At 37.5% G+C, this 27999-nt stretch overlaps 1 protein-coding gene across 4 annotated transcripts in view; it reads left to right on the top strand.

Moving 5' to 3' along the window:
• The window catches only part of si:dkeyp-72e1.9 (syntaxin-binding protein 4), a 219045-nt gene that overhangs the window by 121243 nt on the left and 69803 nt on the right, over positions 1 to 27999 (top strand). For all 4 annotated transcript variants that reach the window (XM_051933611.1, XM_028813887.2, XM_051933612.1 and 1 more), the window contains 6 exons: positions 1395 to 1521; positions 6275 to 6416; positions 6857 to 6963; positions 8064 to 8196; positions 20348 to 20420; positions 24739 to 24836. In XM_051933611.1, the coding sequence (XP_051789571.1) occupies positions 1395 to 1521; positions 6275 to 6416; positions 6857 to 6963; positions 8064 to 8196; positions 20348 to 20420; positions 24739 to 24836 (680 nt within the window). The remainder of the gene's footprint in view (positions 1 to 1394; positions 1522 to 6274; positions 6417 to 6856; positions 6964 to 8063; positions 8197 to 20347; positions 20421 to 24738; positions 24837 to 27999) is intronic.

Here is a 27999-nt window from a genome sequence, read left to right as displayed (position 1 = left end):
TGAAGTGATAAAAGGATTTAAGGAAATAAAAAGAATAGTCAGACAGGATGGATCAGTTTCAGGAAGAAAACATAGCAATCAATCCAAAAAGCCTTAATAAAATTGAAATCTTGGTCAGCCCAAAAAGCTCAAAAACTTCTTAATCTTCTTCTAATCTGTGGGTTGCCACAGCGGATCATCTTCTTCCATATCTTCCTGTCCTCTATATCTTGCTCTGTCACACCCATCTCCTGCATGTCCTCTCTCACCACATCCATAAATCTTCTCTTAGGCCTTCCTGTTTTCCTCTTGCCTGACAGCTCTATCTTTAACATCCTTTTCCCAATATACCCAGCATCTCTCCTCTGCACATGTCTAAACCAACACAATCTCGCCTCTCTGACTTTGTCTTCCAACCATCCAACTTGAGCCAACCCTCTAATGCATTTGTTCCTAATCCTGTCCATCCTCGTCACACCCAATGCAAATCTTAGCATCTTTAATTCTGCCACCTCCAGCTCTGTCTCCTGCTTTCTGGTCAGTGCCACCGTCTCCAACCCATATAACATAGCTGGTCTCACTACCGTCCTGTAGACCTTCTCTTTCACTCTTGCTGATACCCGTCTATCACAAATTACTCCTGACACTCTTCTCTACCCATTCCACCCTGCCTTCACTCTCTTTTTCACCTCTCTTCCACACTCCCCATTACTCTGTACTGCTGATCCCAAGTATTTAAACTCATCCACCTTCACCAACTCTACTCCCTGCATCCTCACCATTCCACTGACCTCCCTCTCATTTACACACATGTATTCTGTCTTGTTCTTACTGACCTTCATTCCTTTCCTCTCCTCTCCAGAGCATGCTGCTCCCTACTATCGCTATAGATCACAATGTCATCAGCAAACATCATAGTCCATGGGGACTCCTGTCTAATCTCATCTGTCAACCTGTCCATCACCATATGAGCAAATAAGAAAAAACTTTAAACCTAATAAGAACAGAAACCACTCCAAAAGCTAGTCTTTATCATTGATGAACATTTTTCTTAAAAAAAATAACGTGGACAAACAAGAGAATCCACTTTTCTGCATTAAATACTATGGATGTATTCTGCGACATTATAAGCATGGGTGGCTTAACATTGCACAGCATCATGAACAACAGATCAACAAAATGGACCTAAATCCCTCAAAGCAGTAAATATTTAGCAAAAACCAAAATGGCAGAAATACTTACTTCTGGACAATTAGTCTGAATTAGACAAGCTGATTGGTAGGTCTTCTACGTTTTCAGCACATTTAATGGCTGCACTATTGTTGTCTGAAACATTCAGATTTGGAAATGTGTGCAAATTATTCCATTATGCTGAATATTGGGTTCATATAACATATCCAATCTCTTCTTAACAGCTGGAAGATATTTGGAGAGCTCCTCATCTGGATCTTCTTCAAGGTCGCAGAGCCCTCTTCTTTTAAGCCCTGCTAACTCTCACTGTGCTTTTAATGGAAATAATGGACCAATGCTGCGTTCTACCAGGTATGATGACTAGGGGCCCAATGCTTTGGGAGGTATTTTAGAACAGTGGGTGTACCTGTGTACATACTGTAACTGAAATTGTATCCACATTTTGCTGGCTGTATGTGCTGGTAGAATTAGTGTGCAGTTGGAACTCCTACAGCCTAACATCTTACAATTTGTAAAAACAGGCTTCATTTACTAGATAAGTGGAGCACCAGAAGTTGGTCTCGGGTACTTTGGGTGGACTCATACCCCTGTCAAGCCCTGCACAACTCATTTGTCAAGAGTTTTTTGTAAGAGTTAAAATAGGAGACATTTGACAATTAAAGATGAGAAAAGAGTTGAGCAGCAAAGATCAATGAAGCCTGACCAGAACACAAAAACAATTGACATGGTTGCTAAAAGTTTTGCATTTCCAGTGCCAGGCTTTTCCATTTACACATCTAGAAATGTAGCATTATTAAGCACATATAATTTAACAAACACTGTGTATAATATTAGATGGATGTGTTTCTAGGCAGGGTCTTGCTCCCTGCAATCCTGTGGAAAAAATGGTTAAAAATATGTGATTGTATAGTATTGCTGTACCAGCTATTTTGATGCCATCAGAACAGGCTGATGTGTGGTATTTGTTGCTTTGAATATTAATCAGCGAATTTAATAGTAGTCTATTCAAGAAAATGTAGCTGCTACATACATGAATGATTAAGTGAAGTATATTTCTCCTAAGATACTATTAAATCATCTACCAACATGCACTTAAAAATAGCAATGACAATACAAAAGAATTATTGCTTGTGAAAAAACTAGCATGTGTAGCATGCAGAGAGATTTGAAGAAACATTGACTTCTCTTTAGTATGCACTTCAAACTACCAAGACCAAACCAGTTCTGTTGATGGTTTTAGTTTTAAATCACTGACATTGTTGTGAATGGAAAGAGAAACACATGAGATTAGAAATGGCCGACATCTATAGCATTGTTGCTCTACAGCTCAAGGTATCTACAATAGTCAGACTGAGCTAATTGATCCACAATTGGCCAGTGCCACTATGTACTTCAGGTTAGATCAGACAGGGGAGCATGCATTGGTACATTGCTGCACCCACCACACGACAAAACAGCCCGGGATCCCAGTTGGCAACCCCTCAGGAAGACGCGTGGTCCTGTCCCACTCTTCGGGAATGACCATCTATCTGTCACAGACAGGTGTTACGTGGGTGTCCCTTTGGCCTGGTCCAGCTGCTCGGGTCCTCAACAGTGAAGATTCTGTGAGCTGGATTACCCATGGGGACTTGCGCCACATGGCTGTAGTGCTGTGACTGATGCTCCCTCACAATGCAGATAATGTGCCTCATTTGGCACTCTGTGAGCAACTGCTCATTCGACACAAAGTCAAACCAGCAGTACCCAAGGATGTCTCGCAAACAAATTGCAAAACAGGAAGCACCAGAACTCTAAAGACTTGGACCTTCATCCTTTTGCAAAGATATCAGGAGCGCCACACACCCCTTGCTCTCCCAATCTGTCTACTGACTTCATAGGAAGAGAAACCAGAGGCATGAATGTTTCCCCTGAGGTAAACCTCTCGACAAGGTCGACATTCTCTCCAAAGACAGACACACTGCTGATGGCTGTGCCTAAGAGGTCATTAAAGGCCTGGATCTTGGTTTTTATCCAGGATACTCGTAAGCCCAGACACTCAGAATCTCACTCACTCTCCTGAGAGCCCCAATCAGAGCCTCCATTGACTCTATCTACTTCATCATTGTATTTTTACATTTTTAGAAAAACTCCAACCACTCTAGAAACCTAATTAAGGAATTCATTAAATAAAAAGATGCTACTAATTCTAACCAAAAAAGGGTACTAACTAAATGCAAATAGGCAAATCAATGAACTATCCATCCATTTCCCAACCTGCTGAATCCAAACACAGGGTCACGGGGGTCTGCTGGAGCCAATCCCAGCCAACACAGGGCACAAGGCAGGAATCAATCCCGGGCAGGGTGCCAACCCACCGCAGGACACACACAAACACACCCACAACCCAGGCACACACTAGGGCCAATTTAGAATTGCCAATCCACCTAACCAGCATGTCTTTGGACTGTGGGAGGAAACCCACGCAGACACGGGGAGAACATGCAAACTCCATGCAGGGAGGACCCGGGAAGCGAACCCAGGTCCCCAGGTCTCCCAACTGCAAGGCAGCAGTGCTACCCACTGCGCCACCGTGCCGCCATCAATGAACCAGTACTAAACAATACTAGAAGGAAAATATTCACAAAGAGGCAAAAATACAACAAATCTTAAAATAAATAACACAAACTCATAGAAAAAAGTAAACTGCAAAAAAGGGCAGAAAAACCAATAAACAAATTCAAAAGGTCAAAAGATTTTTAAAAATCCAAAGAATAATCTGTTCAAAATCCTAAATCATAAACCAAACCATGAAACCACGACATCAAAAACCACAAATTCAAACACTAAAGAATTAAAAGGGGAGCAGAAACACAGTGAACTGACCACTAACTAATGCCACAAGGAGTGACACATCAACGTTTTTAATCTATCAGGTGCTGTAGCATCAAATTAGGCATTTCATGAAAACACTTCATTAAACAATTACCAAATGGGGTAACACTCTAAACAAATACAGAATAGCCCAAAGTAAAATGAGACTATAAAGCACACAAGGCAGGAGAAACACAAAACAAAAAAAACACATTCACAAATGAACATAACCATACCTGTCACTGCCATTGAGTTCAAAGGAGAGACTGTATGCAATAGCGCTGTCAGGCCCATGGGTACTGGCCTTTTCCTCTTTGTTAGACCATTGTAATTTTTTAAACTTTGTCTGTCAAGTATTCATCATTTCAGAGTTTGGGAATTTTGCATTTTACCTCTAAACTTTTAGGGAGTATTTGTAAAATGTTTTGGTCATTCATTTTACTTGTATGTTTTATTTATTGTCATTATTTGGTCTGATATTGGTGATACCATTAAGCATTGACTTTTTAGAACTGGTTTCTATGATGTCATGTATCACTAGGGGGTGTGTCCTATGTGCATAGAGTATGTGTGTGTGTGTGTGTGATATTATGGGGGTGTGGTTAAGTGTCTTTTGCTGGCAATCTTGATGTAGGGTGTGGCCTGCAGAGGGCCCTCCTGCCACCCAAAGCCAACACAGACAGACTCAAGACACAAGTTCAACACACATGCTTTTTTTTCTTTCCTTGTGGGAAACACCTTCCCCTGTTTCCCACCGACATAGCACAGTTCCCAAAGCACAAGCACAGTAAACACTTTTCTTCTTTCTCTTTCTCTCTGTTTTCCTTTGGCCTCCACTTCTCTTGGCAAGCTTTGTCCTCCACCTCTCGACACTGGCTAACGGAGTAGTGGTGACTGGTTCCTTTTATAGGGCAACCGGAAGTGCTCTAGGGATCCGGTGTTATTCTTCTGGCAGCACTTCTGGGTGTGGCGGAAGTGCTGCACCAAAGAGCTCAGATATTCCTGCAATACCCCCTGGCGGTACCCATGGAACCGAGCAGGGCTGCTCCAAACTCTAAGTCACAAGGAGCCCTGTGGGAGTCTGAGGCACCACTGCAACCCAGGGGGGCTGCCCTCTAGTGTTCCGGGGGAAGTAATGCCCTGAATTTACTCATTTCCCCAGTCCTTCCACTATATATTGTAGCTGTCACAAGGGCCAAGCAGATGCACCACATGTATACCAGGCATCTGCTAGAGCACAGTAGCTTTACATGTACAGCAGCATTTGATGGTGTATGACGAGTGTTACTTCCACTCTTCATTAGACAATCAGCACTATGATAGTGTGTCAAAAGACATATTACAAAATTACAGATATTGCCAATAATAAAATTTAGGGAAGAAATGTGTTCTTCATGTGATCTAAATTATGACAAATAAATAACCAACTGGCAATATTTAAATGTTGGACAGAAGTGCACCGTATGAGAGTGCATAACATACACCACAGGATAGAGGCTACAGCGAGTAAAATTCATACAATATGTGCATCTAGAAAAACAGGAGAATTAGGCCTACTGATGTAGTTCTGTATAATATTTAGTGAGACTACATATGAAGTACTGTGCTGAGTTGTGGTTGCCAAACTACAAAAAAAAAGACTGAATATCTTTACAGAGGAGAAAGACCATGTGCATCTCAGGACTAATGGCAGGGCTCAGGGAATATAACCCCTCTTTAGCAGAGAAGGCTGCATGGAGACCTACTTCAGATCTTGGATTCAGCAGAATTATTTCAATTAATTAAAAAAAATTATGTACTTAATGACACCACTGAAAATAAAGGGGAAGTGTATTTAAGATTGAAGCCAGGGTGCACTTCTTCACACAGAGTTGGGGAAATATGGAAGTACCAAGTCATGTTGCTGAAGTGAAAACATTAATAATTTTTAAAACAGTTTCTGCATGAGATGCAGGAACAAGTTATTTATTATCTAATCAAAAAAGCATGATGGAATACATGGTTTTCTGTCATTTGTCAGATGTTTTGTGTCTTTATGTTTAGGCATATTGGGAAAGTGCTTTACACAGATAATACAAAATGAGATGCATTTTCTATTGTTACAAAATGATTAGCATCTGCCTAAAAGACACTCAGGGTGTAACCCAGGCTTAGTGTAACAGATATAATTACCAGGCAAAATGTCTATTTTTAAATGGATTGGAAAAAATCTTCATATTCGGTTTATATAGTTTTAATTTTTTTTCATTTGCAGTCATCAGCCTGAGAGTCTAATTCAGTTGATCTCCATTCCAAGAAGTTCTGGACTTGGGATCATGATCAGTGGAGGTTCAAATAAGTCTGATGGGCCAGCAGTATTTATACAAGAAATCTTACCTGGTGGAGACTGCCATAAGGTGAGAGCTGCAAAAGTTTGTTCTCGGGTTTTAGAATTATAATATAATGCCTGTGTAGAGCTATATTTATCTCCTGTTCTCACCTTTGCAGAAACGTAGTGTCACATAGAGGTGCCCCTTCTTTATTGGTGTTAGGCTGTTTATCTGCTTTACTTTCTTAAGGGTGCTGAAAAACATCTTAGTGTGACAATGTTTAATTATAGAAGTTTCCCAATGCAAATCATGATTCATTTCACTCCATTTCCCTTAATTAAAGGCATACTCCTCCCAAAACTGATAACTTTTATATCTGATATTTACTCAGAGTTGTTTGCAGTGTTGTCTGAAAAAATCTGTAGTCTCATGTTTTTATGGAAAACGAAGATAACAAAGTGCAAAATACTAATGCCTACTAAAGATGTCTTCATTTGCTGATTGTGTTTTGTTTTTTCTTTGTACAGGATGGCAGACTCAGACCAGGAGATCAGTTAATTGCAATTAATAAGGAATCTTTAATAGGGGTCACAAATGAGGAGGCAAAAAGTACACTAAGCAAGGTCAAGTTCAGGTACTTACTCATTGTTTTATTCATTCTTTAATTCATGATTTCAGTCAATGTCAAGAGGATTCCACTGCACATTAGCTGCCTAAAAGTACAATGGGGTGTGCAACTGTTTTTCTTTTATAATTTAAAATTCACTGGTTAGACCTTGCTCATGGAGAATGAGACATCAGGAAGCTCACCACATTTACTGAGTGGGGTTAAAATAGGTTGAAAAGATTAAAAAAACAGCAGATCATCTTCTTCCATATCTTTCTGTCCTCTGTATCTTGTTGTGTTACACCCGTCACCTGCATGTCCTCTCCCACCATAAACCATAAACCTTCTCTTAGGCCTTCCTCTTTTCCTTTTTCCTGGCAGCTCTATCTTTAGCATCCTTCTCTCAATATGCTCATCATTTCTCCTCTGTCCAAACCAACACAATGTCCCTCTAATGTCCTCATTTCTAATCCTGTCCATCCTCGTCACACCCAGTGAAAATCATAGCATCTTTAACTCTGCCACCTCCAGCTCTGTCTCCTGCTTTCTGGTCAGTGCCACCGTCTTGCTTATTGTAAACTCTTGAAGTCAGTTGTGTAGTCTGAGCAGTATATTATCACAATCTTGATAAATCTGTGTTACCAAACCAGATTAATTGCCTGACTTGAACAACTAAGAATATGAGAAGGACTTACACATGATTTCAGTGTTGGCTAGCACCACTGATGTTCCTTTTTCCCCAATTGTATTTTAGGTCTGCTACATATATTTATTTCTATAACAATGAGCCATTTACCATTGCTACATTTCTTTGTCTGTCAACTCCAGGGTAGCTTTATAGGTTTATAGGGTTATTATTATCACATACATTCCGTCCCTTGAGATTTATACTTTAATTTAATGCCAGAATGTTTTATTGTTATCCTCAGAATTTCAGTATTTCATTTTGTTTTTGAATTATGTTATCTTCGTTATCTTGTGTTGCAGTGTGTTGTTTGCATATCTGAAGTACTGTATATTGATACAATACTATTTATATAAAGTGCAATTTAAAATTGATATTCATTGATTAAGTGGTGTCCAAATTACATTTTCAGTCTGTTATCTTTAACATCATTGTTTTTTAGACAAGAAGAAACAGTGGAGATAGCATTCCTTCCTGGAAAAAGTCCCTTACCAGTCAGCAACTCTGTTCTGAATGGCATCCAAAGAAATGGCTACAGTGCCAGCAAATTAAAGGTTTATGCACGAACTCCTGAGGTATACTTTGCATTTTATTACTCATCCTTAGGGATGTGCTTTGAAAGGTATTTTTATAGAAATGTGCACAGATACAAATTAACTCATAACAACAGAGCATTTGAAGTATCTCATTCGGTCAGATCAGTAAGTTTACATTGGTTGGGCAACAACCTTTACAAAAACTGGATTTAAAGGATTAAATGTTTTTGGTCTGTCACTTTGTGGAATTGACAAAAAGATATCTAAAATGGGGAGAAAGCATATTCATCATAATTCATCAGCCTCCAAACATTGACATCAAGCTGACATCACTTAGAAAAATAAAATTCCAAACTCTCCCAACGCCACTGAACCACAGTCCATGGTCTTGGAGCAGGTGAGAGTTTTTCGCCTCCACAAGAATTATGCATCAGTCCAATCAGGAGTCATGAATCCCAGCGCTGTTCAGGCCTTTCATGAGTTGGCTAACGAAAGCACTCAGTACTTTAAACATTTGCTGTGTTAAAATGGCATTTGTGGAACCTTGCTCACTATAATTGTACACAGAATTGTAAAACTTGTACTGTATATGTTGCACTAGCAGAATACCCGCGCTTCGCAGCCGAGAAGTAGTGTGTTAAAGAGGTTATGTAAACATATATATACATATACATATATACATATATATACATATCTACATATACATATATATACATACATATACACATCCACATATACATATATATACATATACAAATTTACATATCTACATATATATATATACATATGTACATATATATATAAATATAGACATACATATATGCATACATACATACACACATATATATATATATATATATATATATATATATATATATATACTAATTAATAAAAGGCAAAGCCCTCACTGACTGACTGACTGACTGACTCATCACTAATTCTGCAACTTCCTGTGTAGGTGGAAGGCTGAAATTTGGCAGGCTGATTCCTTACAGCTTACTTACAAAAGTTAGGCAGGTTTCATTTCGAAATTCAGCGCGTAATGGTCATAACTGGAACCTCTTTTTTCACAATATACTGTAATGGACGGCAGCTCGATGGCCGTGGGAGGAGGAGTTGAGTGTCACGTCATCACGCCTCCCATGTAATCACGTGAAAAGACTGTGAACGCAGTAGGGAGAAATGAAGGAGGAGCCGCAAACAGCGAAGAACAAAAAATTCATTAAACAATTGAGAAGGGAGCGAAACAATAAGAAGCGAGCGAGTAAAGCATACAAGCATCTTCATAAGGGAAACAAAGCACGGTGTAAAACGTAAGTTTAAATTAAGTTTATAGAAACGCTCCCGCTGTGGATTGCAATAACATATTCGCGAGATAAAAGAACACAGTAGGGAGAAATGAAGGATGAGCCGCAAACAGTGAAGAACAAAAAATTCATTAAACAATTGAGAAGGGAGCGAAACAATAAGAAGCGAGCGAGTGAAGCATACAAGCATCTTCATAAGGGAAAAAAGCACGGTGTAAAACGTAAGTTTAAATTAAGTTTATAGAAACGCTCCCGCTGCGGATTGCAATAACATATTCGCGAGATAAAAGTTTAATGAGAAGACACGAGGTATAAACGAACCACACGCCGTAGCGCAACATTAGCGGCTTCACCTCTGGCGCTGACGTTCGAGATTCGATTCCCGAGAGCAGATGCAGTGAGTGTGTATGCCTGATGAGTCCAGAATTAGGGAGAAACACGTGTCGCATACTCTGCATTATTTGAAAGTAAACTATTAAAACCATTCTATGATCTGCTTCTCGCAACTGAAAGACGGCACATGGCGGATGTTAGCCGACTTGCTGACCGCAACGTTAGGGGCTTCAACTCTGGCGCAGCAAACAGCGAAGAACAAAAAATTCATTAAACAATTGAGAAGGGAGCGAAACAATAAGAAGCGAGCGAGTAAAGCATACAAGCATCTTCATAAGGGAAAAAAGCACGGTGTAAAACGTAAGTTTAAATTAAGTTTATAGAAACGCTCCCGCTGCGGATTGCAATAACATATTCGCGAGATAAAAGTTTAATGAGAAGACACGAGGTATAAACGAACCACACGCCGTAGCGCAACATTAGCGGCTTCACCTCTGGCGCTGACGTTCGAGATTCGATTCCCGAGAGCAGATGCAGTGAGTGTGTATGCCTGATGAGTCCAGAATTAGGGAGAAACACGTGTCGCATACTCTGCATTATTTGAAAGTAAACTATTAAAACCATTCTATGATCTGCTTCTCGCAACTGAAAGACGGCACATGGCGGATGTTAGCCGACTTGCTGACCGCAACGTTAGGGGCTTCAACTCTGGCGCAGCAAACAGCGAAGAACAAAAAATTCATTAAACAATTGAGAAGGGAGCGAAACAATAAGAAGCGAGCGAGTGAACCATACAAGCATCTTCATAAGGGAAACAAAGCACGGTGTAAAACGTAAGTTTAAATTAAGTTTATAGAAACGCTCCTGCTGCGGATTGCAATAACATATTCGCGAGATAAAAGTTTAATGAGAAGACACGAGGTATAAACGAACCACACGGCGTAGCGCAACGTTAGGGGCTTCACCTCTGGCGCTGACGATAGAGATTTGATTCCCGAGAGGGGATGCAGTGAGTGTGTACGCCTGATGAGCCCAGAATTAGGGAGAAACACATGTCGCATACTCTTTGCATTATTTGAAAGTAAACTATTAAAACCATTCGTAGCGCGACAGCTGTGAAAAGGGAGCTTCACAAAAAATCAGATCCTTAACAAATTGTTTTTGGTATATTTTCGATCCGTTTAAAAAGGTTTTCTTTTCTTCTTAATAAAAAATTAAAAGCAGTACTTCGCCGCAACGAAGCGCAAGAATTTGGCTATATATATCTGCTTCTCGCAATTAAAAGAGGGCACGTAGCGGATGTTACAATCAGATTGTGATTCAGACTAGGAATGCAATGAATGTAATTACCCCGATCTACATACAAGGCGAAAGTCTTGCAACATTCAAAGATGATGGTTTGGGATAAGTACACCATGGAACATAAAAGAGCTTATGAAGCCTTGAACCGAAAAAAGCAAGATCTCAGAGATCGTAAAAAAAAAAAAGGAGGTAATGTCATTTTACTCGCTGTAGATTTTAGTCAAACGTTACCAGTTATTCCACGAGGGAGACCAGCAGATGAACTCAACGCATGTTTAAAATCCATGCTTCTCCCACGCTCGGTTATATGTCGCGTGTTCTCGGGTAGGTACACCAAAAAATGTATACATTTAAGCATGTAATGGGCAAAGAAAAAATGAGGTATACCCGAAGGCACTGCAGTAGTACTCAATGTAACTTTACTTCTTAAATGTTAATGTTTTACTGTTTAATAATTTATACGCTTCTTATATGTTGTTCAAATTCTTTTATCAAAATACCAGTGACAGCGCAATGCACGATAACATGGAGTGAATACACCATACGCATCCGCCCACGGCCGCCCTGGTGTGCGCAGATAGGAGTTGATTCTACAATAAAATAAAATAAAATAAAGATAAAAAGAGTAATACAATCATCACCCATTAAGCGGATAGCAGACGTGACGTACTATATGTGTACCAGATTTCAAGTCAATAGGTGAAACGGTTTGCGAGCTACAGGTGATTTAAAATCCTGGACAGACAAACGAATAGCCACGGTAGCAAATTATAGAAGAAGATTTTACTGTTTAATAATTTATATTTATATGAAATGTGCTTCTTATATATTACTTCATATTCTCATATGATAATGATGTTAATGTTGTTTATATTGATTTCTATGTTATTGTAAGTGCATGTACAGTATGTGTGTATATGTATGTATGTATGTATGTATGTATGTATGTATGTATGTATATATATATATATATTTACATTTACATTTACATTTACATCATTTAGCAGACGCTCTTATCCAGAGCGACTTACAACAGTGCTTAGTAGTCTACGACTGTTCAGTCTTTAAGGCTAGGATTAAATCTACTGTCATTAAACAAGTTACCGCTGACCAAGTTGTACACAAAACCATGCTAGAAGAAAATAGTAAGTTGTTAGTACAAAATTTTTTTTTTTTTTTTTTTTTTGAGAAAAGGGTAGAAAAAAGTATGGGGACTTTAGTCCCCCAAGTGCTGTTTAAAGAAGTGTGTCTTCAAACGACGTTTGAAGACAGTGGGGGTCTCCGCTGTTCGTACAGCAAGAGGAAGTTCGTTCCACCACTGAGGAGCCAACACTGCAAAGAGTCTTGATGCATGTCGTCCTCTTCTTTTAAGTAAGGGTGGTTCGAGACGAGCAGTGCTCGATGTTCTGAGAGAGCGAGAAGTGACACGCTGCTTAACCAGTGCTGATATGTAAGGTGGTGCAGTTCCAGTTTTGGCCTTAAAGGCCAGTGTTAGGGTTTTGAACCTGATGCGGGCAGCCACAGGGAGCCAGTGCAGGTTCCGCAGCAGAGGTGTAGTGTGTGAGAATTTGGGAATATTAAAAATGAGTCTTGCAGCTGCATTCTGGATCAATTGAAGTGGTCGTGTTGCCTTTAGTGAGAGTCCAGACATCAGAGAGTTGCAGTAATCCAGCTTAGAGATGACCAAGGTCTGGACGAGAAGCTGAGTAGCCTCTGTAGTGAGAAAGGGGCGGATTCTCCTGATGTTGTAAAGAAGATATCTGCAGGACCTGAAGAGGTTGCTGATGTGTGGAGAAAAAGACAATTCTTCATCTAGAGTGACACCAAGACTTCTTGCCGTTTTTGAGGGGACGATAACCGAGTTGTCAAAAGAGATTGCAAGGTCAAGATTCGGAGATGAGTTGCCTCATACAACAGTCATTTTGGAAATTATTTAGTGCAGGCATTCTCAAACTCAGTCCTGGGTGGTCCAATGTCGCTTTAGGTTTTTGTTTCAACCAGATTTATAATCAGTGACAACATATACAGTGCCTGTGTATGTTTTATATATATATAAAATATGTGTATATGTGTGTATGTATGTATATATATATATATATATATATATATATAATATATGTATATATATATGACAGCAACACTCATAACAATGACAACACAATTACATTGACAATCATGTTACGTTATTTTTAAAATGTTTCCTTTACTTTTTCATAACCTCTTTAACACACTACTTCTCCGCTGCGAAGCGCGGGTATTTTGCTATATAATATATGTGTATATGTATATATAATATATGTATATATGTACAGTAATCCCTCCTCCATCGTGGGGGTTGCGTTCCAGAGCCACCCGCGAAATAAGAAAATCCGCGAAGTAGAAACCATATGTTTATATGGATATTTTTATATTGTTATGCTTGGGTCACAGATTTGCGCAGAAACGCAGGAGGTTGTAGAGAGACAGGAATGTTATTCAAACACTGCAAACAAACATTTGTCTCTTTTTCAAAAGTTTAAACTGTGCTCCATGACAAGACAGAGATGACAGTTCTGTCTCACAATTAAAAGAATGCAAACATATCTTCCTCTTCAAAGGAGTGCTTGTCAGGAGCACAGAATGTCACATAGATAGAGAAAAGCAAACAAATCAATAGGGCTGTTTGCTTTTAAGTATGCGAAGCACCACGGCATAAAGCTGTTGAAGGCGGCAGCTCACACCCCCTCCGTCAGGAGCAGACAAAGAGAGAGAGAGACAGAGTTTGTTTTTCAATCAAAAATCAATACGTGCCCTTCGAGCTTTTAAGTATGCGAAGCACTGTGCAGCATGTCGTTTCAGGAAGCAGCTGCACAAAAGATAGCAACGTGAAGATAATCTTTCAGCATTTTTAGACGAGCGTCCGTATCGTCTAGGTGTGCGAACAGCCCCCCTGCTCACACCCCCTACGTCAGGATCACAGATAGTCAGCGCAAGAGAGAGAGAAAAGTAAGTTGGGTAGCTTCTCAGCCATCTGCCAATAGCGTCCCTTGTATGAAATCAACTGGGCAAACCAACTGAGGAAGCATGTACCAGAAATTAAAAGACCCATTGTCCGCAGAAATCCGCGAACCAGCAAAAAATCCGCAGTATATATTTAAATATGCTTGCATATAAAATCAGCGATGGAGTGAAGACACGAAAGGCGAAGCGCGATATAGCGAGGGTTCACTGTATATATATATATATATATATATATATATATATATGTATATATGTATATGTATATGTATATATATATATATATGTATATGTATATATATATATATATATATATATATATGTATATGTATATATATGTGTATATATATGTATATGTATATATATGTATATATATATGTATATGTATATATATGTATATATATATGTATATGTATATATATATATGTATATGTATATTTATATATATATATATATATATATATATATATGTATATGTATATATATATATATATAATATATGTGTATATGTATGTATATATATATATGACAGCAACACTCATAACAATGACAACACAATTACATTGACAATCATGTTACGTTATTTTTAAAATGTTTCCTTTACTTTTTCATAACCTCTTTAACACACTACTTCTCCGCTGCGAAGCGCGGGTATTTTGCTAGTATATATATATATATATACATATCTACATATATATATATATATATATATATATATATATATATATATATATATATCACGGCATTCGTAGTCTGAATCACAATCTGATTGTATGGGTGGTTACCTACCAGGTAACGCTTATGGTTGGCCAGCAAGTCAGCTAACATCCGCCACGGTGTCTTCAGTTGTGAGAAGCAGATCATACAATGGTTTAAAATAGTTTACTGTCAAATAATGCAAAGAGTACACGACACGTGTTTCGCCCTAATTCTGGGCTCATCAGGCGTACACACTCACTGCACTCCCTTACGGGAATCGAATCTCGGACGTCAGCGCTAGAGTCGAAGCCCCTAACATTGCGCCACGGCGTGTGGTTCGTTTGTTTGACAGCATGTAGATCGGGGTAATTACATTCACGGCATTCATAGTCTGAATCACAATCTGATTGTATGGGGGGTTACCTACCAGGTAACGTTTGTGGTTGGCCAGCAAGTCAGCTAACATCCGCCATGGTGCCCTCAGTTGTGAGAAGCAGATCATAGAATGTTTGAAAATAGTTTACTGTCAAATAATGCAAAGAGTACGCGACACGTGTTTTGCCCTAATTCTGGGCTCATCAGGCGTACACACTCACTGCATAAAGCCAAATTCCCGCGCTTCGCAGTGGTGAAGTATTGCTTTTAAATTTTAATTAAGGAAAAAAGAAAACCTTTTTAAATTGAGGGAAAATATACCAATAACAATTTGCAGGAAACACTGGAAGAATGTGGGGAAGGGTTTGGAGGAGGACGAATAGGAATCGAGAAATGCCATGTTGACTGCGTGTGGGTGGGACCGGTTTTGAAGTAGGACGAACCAGAAGACAAATATATATAAGAGATACCCTGAAGAGACATGTAAGTAAGACTGATCCTTAAAACTTCAGGAGCAGTGATACCCAAAGAGCAGGTCACAATCACAGTGCTGCTGGTCAATTGTAATTCTATTTGGTTAAAAAAGATAAATGAGCTATTTCACAATTTTTTCAATAGTCTAATTGTCCATTCACTACATTTTTTATATATAACATCATTAATTTTACGGTGCTTAGCTGTCTTTATTCCTTGTTAAGTGCATTCTAAAAGACTCTGTTGTTTCTTTCACTTTAGAAGCATGAATTATATAATTATGGTGCAGTATATTTGTTTCAAGAACAGGCACACCAGAAAAAAAGTAAGGGTGAAGTCTAAATAGGATACCTGGTCTCTAATGCAGACATTTACACACCCATGTAACAGGCTAGTTTAGAGTCATCCGTTAAAGTTATATGCATGCATTTTGAATTGTGAGAGAAACATTAGAGCACAAAAAGAAAACCCCAAATAGACACAGGGAGAACATACAAACTCCACACAGACAGTGACACTGCAGGAGTGTAAGGCAGAAGCACAAATCCCTTATCTAGTTTGATATCCAAGAAAATGTGCATTAAAATCAGTGGCACATGAGTAACAAATTATTCTAAAAACAGAAAAAAGACAAATCCACTGTCTAAAAGTGGGGTTTAATGTGGAGGTCTAAAGTATTGGGTGGGGCTGTTATAAGGAGCTATGCTTATTGAATTAGGTCACTACACCATCCGTGTTTCAGGTGTGGCATGTAGTGGACACTGAAGCATTAAACCTTAAACACCAAGGTTGCTGATTTACTTTCCATCTTTAATTCAGTGGGTGTCCCTGAGCATGTCTGTGCTCCAACAGTAAAAATACTGTATCTGGAAACAGTTGTAGCATAAAGGAAATATAAGTTATGTTAAAGAAAGGTTTCAGACAAATATGCAACAGTAAGCTCTAATGCTTAATGTTCATTTAGGTTTAGAAAAATCAACGTCTCTCTGATGTATGCATTCAATTTCTATTTTCAATTGTTAGCTACTGTTGTCATCTGTCACCATTACAAACACCTTTCAAACTAAATGACACAGACTGTGATCAACCAAATTGCCAACAACATCTTCATTAAGAAATCTGATCAACAATGATGATGATCATAAGGAAAAAAGGTGTTGACAGGAAAGTGAATTGCGTATGAAAAGCAAGGATAAACAGGCAATTCTTTCCACCAAAGATCTGGCCATCCTTTTTCTGTCACCACTTTTTCTTCTAGATGATCACAATGATAAGTAATAGAGTGATTCCCATCATTCACATGTAAAGTAGGAACAAATCATACATCGCATTCACATGCTTATACATGTATACTGTACTTGTTCTTAATGGACCAATTTAAAGGCACCGATTAGCATAACACATTCAAATCCAGATATTTAAATAACAGAAAGTACGTAGTGTGAACAGCACCTTGGTGTCTTTTTTTTCCATTTTGTATGTTATTTATTTTTATGTGCTGTTTTCATCCAGTCAAAGCCTCTTGTGGTTGCGGTCTTTGTGTAAAGTGTTACATAAGGCAAAGATTCATCAGTTTGCCTGCAAAGCTAATAAATGAAATACGCTAGTTCTAACTTAGGTTTGATTATTTGCAACCTTGGGAGAAAAAAAATAAAGTAGATAACATTGCTTTAAAATAAATTACATCTTGCCTGAAGAAGGGGCCTGAGTTGCCTCGAACGCTTGCAAATTGTAATCTTTTTAGTTAGCCAATAAAAGGTGTCATTTTGCTTGACTTCTCACTACTTTAAAATCCATCCATCCATCCATTTTCCAACCCGCTGAATCCAAACACAGGGTCTCAGGGGTCTGCTGGAGCCAATCCCCGCCAACATGGGGTCAAGGCAGGAACAAATCCCGGGCAGGGTGCCAACACACGGCAGACTACTTTAAAATAAAAAATAATAAGATATCTCTGTAGGATTTCTGCATGTAAAGGCAGACTTCAGTTATCCTTGACCCTGGATAACTGAGGTATATACAGCTAAAAATGTGTTAATGGCAAGAAAGGTCACATTAGGGCAAGTGATTAGCCAAAAGGTAAATCCCAGGTCTAAAGGTTATGAACCTCCGGGATGGATCTGAAAATTATGTCATTGCCACCTAGTTAATCTGCCCTGGAGACATATAGCAAAAGCAAAATTCTTGTTGACAGTACAGACATTAGTTAAATAGAAATGTCAACAAGCTGTTTATGCTTATTTATGGCAAAGGGAACATTTGAAATCTCTGTCATTTTCAGCTCAGACTTTGATCAGCATTTCTTCCTTAGATAACAGCCACTTACTAATACAAATAAATAGAACATGAAGTATTCATTCAAAGGACAGAGACTCTCATTCAATACAGGTGAAGTTAGAGCTGTTCATTAGAGGGCTGAGCAGAGACATGTTTATATCACTAAAGGACAGAGACAAAAGCATATTTGCAATTGTGTTCATTTTTTTGCCATATCTATAAGAGGCCTTCACCATTCTGAAAAAGTATTCACTGGGCCCAAAATGTGAATGGATTGTACTTGTACTTTACACTGCAGCTTAATTTGACGTTTGCCCCAATATAATTCAATTAATATAATTTAATTAACTTGTTTTCTCTACCCTGAAATAGAATGCTGCAGGATTGACAAACAGAACAGCATATTATTACCTGTCAAAGACAGACACACTGCAAAAAATGAAATCTAAGCAAGTGAAAAGCATTTATATTACAACATTAAATCTTGTTTTCCTTATTGTTAAGAATTACTGATTTTTTTTAGCTTACTTAAAGAAAACTTGTCAAGTTAATTTTGCATTTGCAGATATTTTTGCTAAATAAAAGCAAAATAACTCCCATTTAGAGTTTTTTTGTCTAGTTTATGTATATGCATTTTATGCAGTGCACAAAGTGGCAAAAGTGGATGAAGGAATTATTGTGGTTAAGAACATAGTTGTGATTATTTATTAATTTTCTTATGTATTCTCATTAATCCATTTTTATTATTTTTTAACATTAAATAACACCATTTTCATTCTTTGTTTACGTTATGGGCACAGTCATATTGTTGTTGGAAGCAACACGTGTTGTGGTGCATCAGTGATGTCACTATAGCAACACTATATAAGGTGGCAGGATGCATTATAACAGTGTTTCCTAACTGCCAGTCTGCAGACCAGTACCAGACGATAGAATATTTTATCAGCCTTTTCCCAGGTCAAGTTGGTAAGCCAGCGTGAACACTTTTCAGATAACATTTTGAATGAAAAATGAAGTCATTATGTGTCTGGATGCTCGAAACTCCAAGTGGGAACAACCCCAACCACCACCACTACTCTCTGTTCAAATTGTACAACATCTGGATACTAAGAACTCCAAGGGGGAACAATCCACTATATTCTCGGATGAAATGTTAATAAATTTGGATACTTTAAATACCTAAGGGACCCTCCCCAATGCTCTCCAATCTAATGTTAGTAAATCTGGACAATCTAATCTCGAAGGAGCATCTGAGCCTCAGATCTGATGTTAGAAAACTAGACGTTCTAAACACCAAGGCGTTCAAGGGCCTCTAATGAAATGTTAATGAAACTGGACATTCTAAACACTAATATCAAAATACCTACCAATGGAATGTTAGTATTTTCAGATGCTCAAAACATGAAGGAGGACATGTGCCTCAGATCTAATGGTAGTAAATCTTGAAACTTCAAGGGGACCAACCCCACCAATGTTCTCTGATTTAATATTAATAAATCTGACTCCATCCTACTAAGAAATTAAATTAAAAAAGAGCACTGGAACTTGTGTATTTCCACTTCAAACGCTAGTTGGGCAAATTATAATACAGAATAAATAAGTTTATTATATTTTCATCCTCCTTGTTCTGCTGGTCCACAAGTGAAAAGGGTTAAAGAACCAATGCATCTAATCTTTGGCTTCTCCTTTGAACTGCACATTTCATTTTTAGTTATTTAGTGAAATAACTGTAGTCTAGGATTAGGAAAATCAGTTACTTCCTTGATCTGGCTTATGTTTTAAAGTTTTTGTTAGTTTTGGTGGCCAAGGAGTCAAGTCCTTATTGTTATTGTCCAGAAGAATGCTCCAATGCTGTTTTTTTTATTTATTTTTTTATTTTATAAAACTGACACAGGATCAGTCACCTTAAATAGCAAGAAATGTCATGGCAGATATAAGCATATAATACGGTAATATTCCTTATCATAAAATCAGTTTAATTACAGAATCTGGTAACAAATTGTTAAGTAAATTATCATCACACAGCAGGTTTTATATCTGGCAAATTGGAATGTTAACAGATTGAAAGAAAAATTAAGTGAAATTGTAATTCATATTATATTCAGGTAAAGAATTTAATCCCTTGCCGGAAAGAACAAAATATGATCTGACCTGCTCAGCTTGTTGGTGCAATGGCCCTTACAGTAACAAGAGATATAAATAACAGACACAGAGATAAAAACGATTACATTAGTGAAGCAAAATAGTCATAAAAGATATGAGAATAATACAGATTTCAAACACTACATCTAACAGGATATGTATGTACAGTTATTTCTACTGTATGTGTTCTGTGACTGAAATGATCACTATTCAGGTTTAACTTATTATGACTGAAAATTAGGTAATTTAAAAAAATATATTTTCTTTTGATTCAAATTTTTAAGGCCAAGCAGGATGATCCAACATCAGTGCCTTCATCATCTCCTGATGTGTGTCCCGTGGAGCTCACTGCCTCAGGTATAGAATAATAAGGATTAAGGCTTTTTGAAACTTAATGCTGAAAGTTTTGTTCTATCTATCTATCTATCTATCTATCTATCTATCTATCTATCTATCTATCTATCTATCTATCTATCTATCTATCTATCTATCTATCTATCTATCTATCTATCTATCTATCTATCTATCTATCTATCTATCTAAACAATACTTCATTTGGTCAACTGTTTATGTCCTGTCATATTCAATAAGCTCCCCAAAACAGATGCCTAGTTTTTGACATTACGGTGTTTTAATGCCATATTTACAGTTTTCAGATTGGCAAGTATGGACCTGAGCAGTATTTTAGCTCTACAGTTAGTGCAGCTACCACACAGTTACTGCAAGCTTGCTTCAATAAACAACTTAGTCTTAGTAGAGATTTCCTTTGGTTCCTTTGTTCCCTCCTGAATTGAAAATGCATTCAGGTTAACTTAACAGTCATTTCTGTATTGGTCTGGTTTTCTATCCAGGATTGGGTATTGTTTGTGTCTGTGGCTTCATGGATGGGCATCACATCCATACAATACTGGAATAGAAAATTAGGGATTAGAAAATGGACGGACAAATGGATGAACATTTTTAATTAGTTTCTATAAGGAGTATATTACTTCCTGTAGTAACTAGAAAATGTTTATGTACTAATTGAATTCAACAAGAGAAAAATGGGTTAATAAAATGAATTAATGTGCGGGTGAAAAGGTTTAAACATTAAAATGTTGTTTTCATCAGTTAATGGAAGAGTTGTCCCAACTTCTCATCCATATATTTTTAAAAGCTGTCCAGGTACTGGCATCACTAGATGTCCTTGAGAACATATTTTTTTTTATGTAACTGAACAAATTCTACTGAATCAACATAATTGATATATTTGTACTGCTTAGATTTGGTAGCTTTCTCTCCGTAAGTCTCAATATCTATCTATCTATCTATCTATCTATCTATCTATCTATCTATCTATCTATCTATCTATCTATCTATCTATCTATCTATCTATCTATCTATCTATCTATCTATCTATCTATCTATCTAATACTGTGTGTCTAATTAATTAATTTGTCATAATAAGACATGTCCTTTAGATCTGGGATACATTTAGTTTTTCTTCTTTGAATGTAGATGTGTAACAAAAAAATAAATACACATCAAATGTGGAATTATAGAGTATTTAGTGGGTGTGCCCTTTGGTAACCCTGTTGGGTTAAAAAAGTAAATGGTTGGAGGATATGCAGCCATCTCCTAAATAGGCTAGCATCTATTATTTACTCTGAATGCATAGCATGAGTGCGTATAAAATACAGCATGTTGCTTTGTGAGTGTGTGCCCAGAAATGAACTGGTTTCCTATCCACTTATCATTCCTGCCTCTCATCTTATTTTGCTGTTTGCCCCATAACCCTAAAACTGGATTAAGCAGGGGAAACACATGGATGGACAGAGTGACTGTTAGGGGTATAGGGCATGAATTGTTGAAATTCCATTTCTCAAATAATGTTAATTACAATTCTGGTCTTCCAGTACAAAAGACTCTTAAAGTGATTGTAAGAAAAATCACTAGGAATAGTCAGGTTAGAAATCGCTTTTCTCGCTTCTCACTTTTGATAAAAGGCACAGGACCATTTGCACTCCCTTCAGTAGCTTAGGAGATTAGCCCAGAGTTTTTGTATATACAGGTATTAGAGCCACAGAAAGTGTTGGGTGAGTAGCAGGGTCCTGTTTTTAATTTAATGTAGGTTGGTTGGTGGAAAATGTGACCAAAAGAAACAGCACACAAGGATGCTAAAATAGTGAAATAAAGATGTGCTCCTGAGCGATCCATCTCATCGACCAGGAGTCAACAGACTGACAGTCTGCTTCTGGTCCCGGGTGATTTTATGTGCCTGGTTCCAGAAGGGGTGGGTCTTGATGACGTGGACCTGGAAGTTTCATCATTCATCTTCTGTCCAATGTTCCTCTGAACTGTGGAGGGTGTGTATACTTGTATATACAGTATATATTTATAGAGAGATTTCAGAGACATGATAACCAGTTAGGGACCTCCGCAGTAACCTCATTTAACATTTAAAAAATCCCAAAAATGATAAGGAAGAAGAAAAAATTAGTCAGGATATTTCCAGTCTGTGTCAAGTCCTCCTGTAAGGATTTAATGAGCTTCTGAAGGTAGCAAGTTCTTTGGTCCTCTTACATATAATTTTTTGATATATGATACATTCTATTCATGCATGCTGTTTTTTGTATGTATGAGACTTTTAGTGGAATTGTATCACTGTCTATCTATCTATCTATCTATCTATCTATCTATCTATCTATCTATCTATCTATCTATCTATCTATCTATCTATCTATCTATCTGAAAAGGCTCAACAGGGTTGAACTGTGCTACATGAAGATGCTACAGGGAGATGTGGGCTGATGTTCTAAAAGAAACTTGGCCTATTATAATTTATTCATGAAATAAAGCAAACCATTCTGTTTTTCCATGATATACGGTGACAGTGATTGCCAATATTTAATGTTCCTTATCAACAGTAGACTATTTGAAACTAAATGATCTGGTTTTGGTTAAGATATAATTAAAACCAAAATTGTTACTTCTTGACATGTGCGATTATTAGAGGAGTAAACCATATTTCTGCAATTTTCTTTAAAGGAATAACATGACATAATTCTCCAAAGCATTATCAAATCTGTTTAATCCAGTTCAGGTTCCAAGAGGCTGGAGCCTGTTCCTTCATTGTTGGACACAAGGCAGTACCCATCCTTGTTGCATCAATCCATCACAAAGAGTTCACAAAAATTTCTATATTTTTGAACCGTCCATCTATATCCCAAACCAGCTTTTCTCTGTTATGTAGTCCCAGAGCCCTGAATAACCCTTAACAAGATGCCATTTCAGCACATTCACTCATACATGGCTAACTAAGAGTCACCAGTTAACCTTGCATGAAAGTTTTGATATGTGGAAGGGAAAACAGACTACCTGGAGAATACCATCATGGACATGGTAAATATATAAACTCAGCACAGGAATTGGTGGGGAAGGGACTGAAACACTGGAGCACTGACCCAGTCTGCTAACTAATCTACCAACATGCCAGTATCATCCTCTTGCCACCTTGAACAATGTCCATATGCAAGGAGCAGCTGAATTTTTCAGGTGGGCTGGATTGTTTAGTGACTTGTAGACCAATGTCACAATGCCAGGCGTGCATGCTATAAACAAAATGAAGAAATCTCCTTTTATCACCTTCAAAATGAATTGTTCCAAAACAGTTGCTTTATATCCATACTGACAATATGTTATTGTGTTGTTAATTGATACGAAATTTCCAGTTGAGGCTGGTTTCATTCTGGGATCAGTTTTGTACCTCTTGCATTACTCTATGAATGCTATGACTCGCCTTTATTCTCTTCATGCAGTGTGATCGTAAGAGTGCTGTGCAAACATGTTATTTAATGTAATAATAAGCATAATGCTGACATTTTATATATCATCTGGCCATATATAATATACGTTATACATGAAGAAAACAAGGTTGCACCATGGTGCAGAGTTAGCATTAAGGAGACAAGGGATTGTTACACTTACTCATAGCAAATAGCAACTATTTGCTCATTCCTTGGAAATTGTGATGAATGTGGTCATGCTTCAAATATATTTTAAAATTCAAAATACATGAGTCTACTTTCAGTTTATTAACCTGTAGAACCTGGCCTAGACTTGTATTGCTGCAAGAGGTGGAATTAAATGAAAGGTGAATAACCTGATAACACTTCTAATGAGGCGAACATCAGTGTGCCACAGCCCAAAGCAGTCTAACCAGAACTAAAAACTGAGGGTGATCTTTGCATTTAGACATTTTTAGGTTTTGACAAGATATTTCAAGTTTCTTATCAGTTTGTTTATGTAGAGGTCCAGCAAGGTATTTTTAAATTTCAATGATACATTTTTGTCCTGTGCAACCCTCAATTTTGAAAACAAACGAATGGGTGTTGCATTTTACACAATGATCATTCTCGTTCTCCCTTCTACATGTCACTAGTAAAAACAATGATTTCGATCAACTTCACGAGTTTCCTATAAGATAACCTATTCCTCCTCTTTGAAACTTAGCCGATGGTCTGTGCTTTGATTCTATGTGCATACTGACTAACAACATGACAAGGATCCAGAATTCTATTAGTGGACAAAAAACACTAAGTGCTTTTATGCTTTGCTTCATAATCCTTTACTGTATTTAGGACTTTTATCCATACATTATAGTGTAAATAATCATAATATTTCTTATGCTCCACAGGGTCAAATACATCATTGAATACTAAAGCAGCCAAAGGAAGCAAACAAAAGGTCTCTCTGGATCCTCACATACGATTAAAAGCTGACAAGCTTGACTTGGTAAGAATGCCAGCAAGAAAGCCTGTTGAGTGTGTAGTATTTATTTTTCCAAATAGTGTAATAGTATAAAATGCAGCATTTGAGTAAAACTTACAGTAATTGTAGCCTAACTTATAGACTAACAACCACAGAAAAGCAGAATTTTTGTCTGACTCCTGGAGCATCCATTTATATTTATTTTTTAACATTTATATTTTTTAGTTTGGTTTAGTCTGATCCATCTAATTCCATGAGTGACCCAAATCTACCAGTCGATTAATAGGATTGCTTCTTAGAGCACTGAGTGTGGACTGTAGACACAATGCTGCATTGAGCAGGAAAGAAGGTATATTTATAGGTCTGCCCTAAGAATCTGCATTGAGCTGTCTAAAATTTCCATTCAACACATTTCCATTCAACAGTTTTATTATCATTATTATTAATAAATGTATCAGTCAGTTAAATACTTGTTTGTTACTCTACATAGTGTTTTAGTAGTTATTAAACAAGCTATATTGTATTCTTGCTTTCTTTCTAACACATTTTGGGATTATTGTTTGAAAATGGTACATTATGAGGAGTGGCAATAAAGTTTTCAGCCCACCTTCACTGGTAGTAAGGGTGGCTCTTTTTTCCACTTGTGGCTCTGGGTGAAGTAATTGCTACCAGAGCACTGTATAATTTTAGTCCTGCCTGAATTGCTCAAATGACAGAATTTTACTGACAAGTCAATTTGCATGGGACAAGTTTAACCTGGGGTTATTTTTTACTGCCTCTTTATGGAAGGTAAAAGCTCACATAATCTTTACTGAGACATGAACATGCAGTCCGTAAAAAATTACTGACACAAGAGATTCGGTTGGGACTAAATTGCAGAGGTCCTACTGTAGTAATTACTTTACCCCACATTATCGTGTAAATCTAATTTCCTCTCTCCCTCTAAATAAGACTTTAGATTATCAGGAAATAAATGCTTCAAAATGCATTTTTACATAAATTCTAGCCATGACACCATGCCCAAAATGCTACATAGACATATTTGATTCTATCAATATTTTTTAGCCATAGGATGTGCTTTTCATGAGCAAAATAAGATGACAGTATGTATTCAATAATTTATCCTACTTAAAACTGTTAAAACTTTGCATTTAATGTTTCAACTGAATATTAATTACTGTTTGCAGTGTTAGTCATAGAGCTTTGAAGATGATTACACTTCTAAACAGCACAACAATAAAATTTAACATATCTATTTTCTTTTCTACAACTGTAACAAGAGTAAAAGAGTTTTGTGAAGGAAGTAGCCAGTACCACACAATAAAATTTAATTTGAAAGGAACTATAGAATATACACTAAGTGATTGAAAAGAAATCTTTTGGTTATCGATGGTTCTCATACAACAGGGAAGGCTGAATTGTTCAGACATTGATTTTTATTTATTCAGTTCCCAGAGAGCCACAGTGCTTGCAAGTAGAGGACTGTAGTGGACCATTTTTTTAAAATCCCTTCCACTCGTATTTTAAAGGTTTCATTCTGCTCCAGACCACTTAAACACAGAACCAACTTTAGTCGCACCCATTCCTGCCTGCAGTGCTCAAATTATGTTCCACAAAGTACCAAATCCTGTGTATAAATTCAATAAAACCTTTGCCAAAGACCATATAATATGAATATGTTTAGATATCCTGGTAAATAACACTGCACTCTTTTAGGTCTTGTGTCATTTTTATGCTTGTTCTGAATGACAGTTTAGTTTGTCGTTTGGCAGTAATGGATAATTACTGGCAACTCTGAAGTGAGGTGCTTCATTTTTGCCTGTTATGCAGTCAAATCTTTAATCTCCATCACAGCACGCAAACACCAGCTGGTTTATTTACTTATTAATGACTTTGGAAATAAACTGTTATTACTCTGCGTTTAGGCCCTCTGGGATTTTTTCTTTAAAATTTTACATTGCTTTAACTTATTTTTCACATTGTTTATTTTATCATGATGTATTTTTTTAGACTGATCTCATTGCAGCTCCATTTTCAACAGATTTGTTTATAGATGTCAGCCTTTTATGCTGATTGTTTCATGGCCATAGCCATATTGGTTATACAGTTAGGTCCATAAATATTTGGACAGAGACAACTTTTTTCTAATTTTGGTTCTGTACATTACCACAATGAATTTTAAATGAAACAACTCAGATGCAGTTGAAATGCAAACTTTCAGCTTTAATTCAGTGGGGTGAACAAAACAATTGCATAAAAATGTGAGGCAACTAAAGCATTTTTTGAACACAATCCCTTCATTTCAGGGGCTCAAAAGTATTTGAATAAATGAAATAACTGGAAATAAAATGTTCATTTCTAATACTTGGTTGAAAACCCTTTGCTGGCAATGACAGCCTGAAGTCTTGAACTCATGGACATCACCAGATGTTGGGTTTCCTCCTTTTTAATGCTCTGCCAGGCCTTTACTGCAGCGGCTTTCAGTCGCTGTTTGTTTGTGGGCCTTTCTGTCTGAAGTTTAGTCTTCAACAAGTGAAATGCATGCTCAATTGGGTTAAGATCAGGTGACTGACTTGGCCATTCAAGAATTTTCCACTTCTTTGCTTTAATAAACTCCTGGGTTGCATTGGCTGTATGTTTTAGGTCATTGTCCATCTGTATCATGAAACGCCGCCCAATCAATTTGACTGCATTTAGCTGGATTTGAGCAGACAGTATGTCTCTGAACACCTCAGAATTCATTCGGCTGCTCTGTCCTGTGTCACATCATCAATAAACACTAGTGTCCCAGTGCCACTGGCAGCCATGCACGCCCAAGCCATCACACTGCCTCCACCATGTTTACAGATGATGTGGTATGCTTTGGATAATGAGCTGTTCCACGCCTTCTCCATACTTTTTTCTTGCCATCATTCTGGTAGAGCTTGATCTTGGTTTCATCTGTCCAAAGAATGTTTTTCCAGAACTGTGCTGGCTTTTTTAGATGTTCTTCAGCAAAGTCCAATCTAGCCTTTCTATTCTTGAGGCTTATGAGTGGCTTGCACCTTGCAGTGCACCCTCTGTATTTACTTTCATGCAGTCTTCTCTTTATGGTAGACTTGGATATCGATATGCCTACCCCCTGGAGAGTGTTGTTCACTTGGTTGGTTGTTGTGAAGGGGTTTCTCTTCACCATGGAAATGATTCT

The sequence above is a fragment of the Erpetoichthys calabaricus genome, chromosome 11 (genome assembly GCF_900747795.2).
Source record: "Erpetoichthys calabaricus chromosome 11, fErpCal1.3, whole genome shotgun sequence".
Lineage (NCBI taxonomy): Eukaryota > Metazoa > Chordata > Cladistia > Polypteriformes > Polypteridae > Erpetoichthys > Erpetoichthys calabaricus.
Note: the sequence above shows the minus strand (reverse complement) of the source record. Positions and strands in the feature narration are given on the sequence as shown.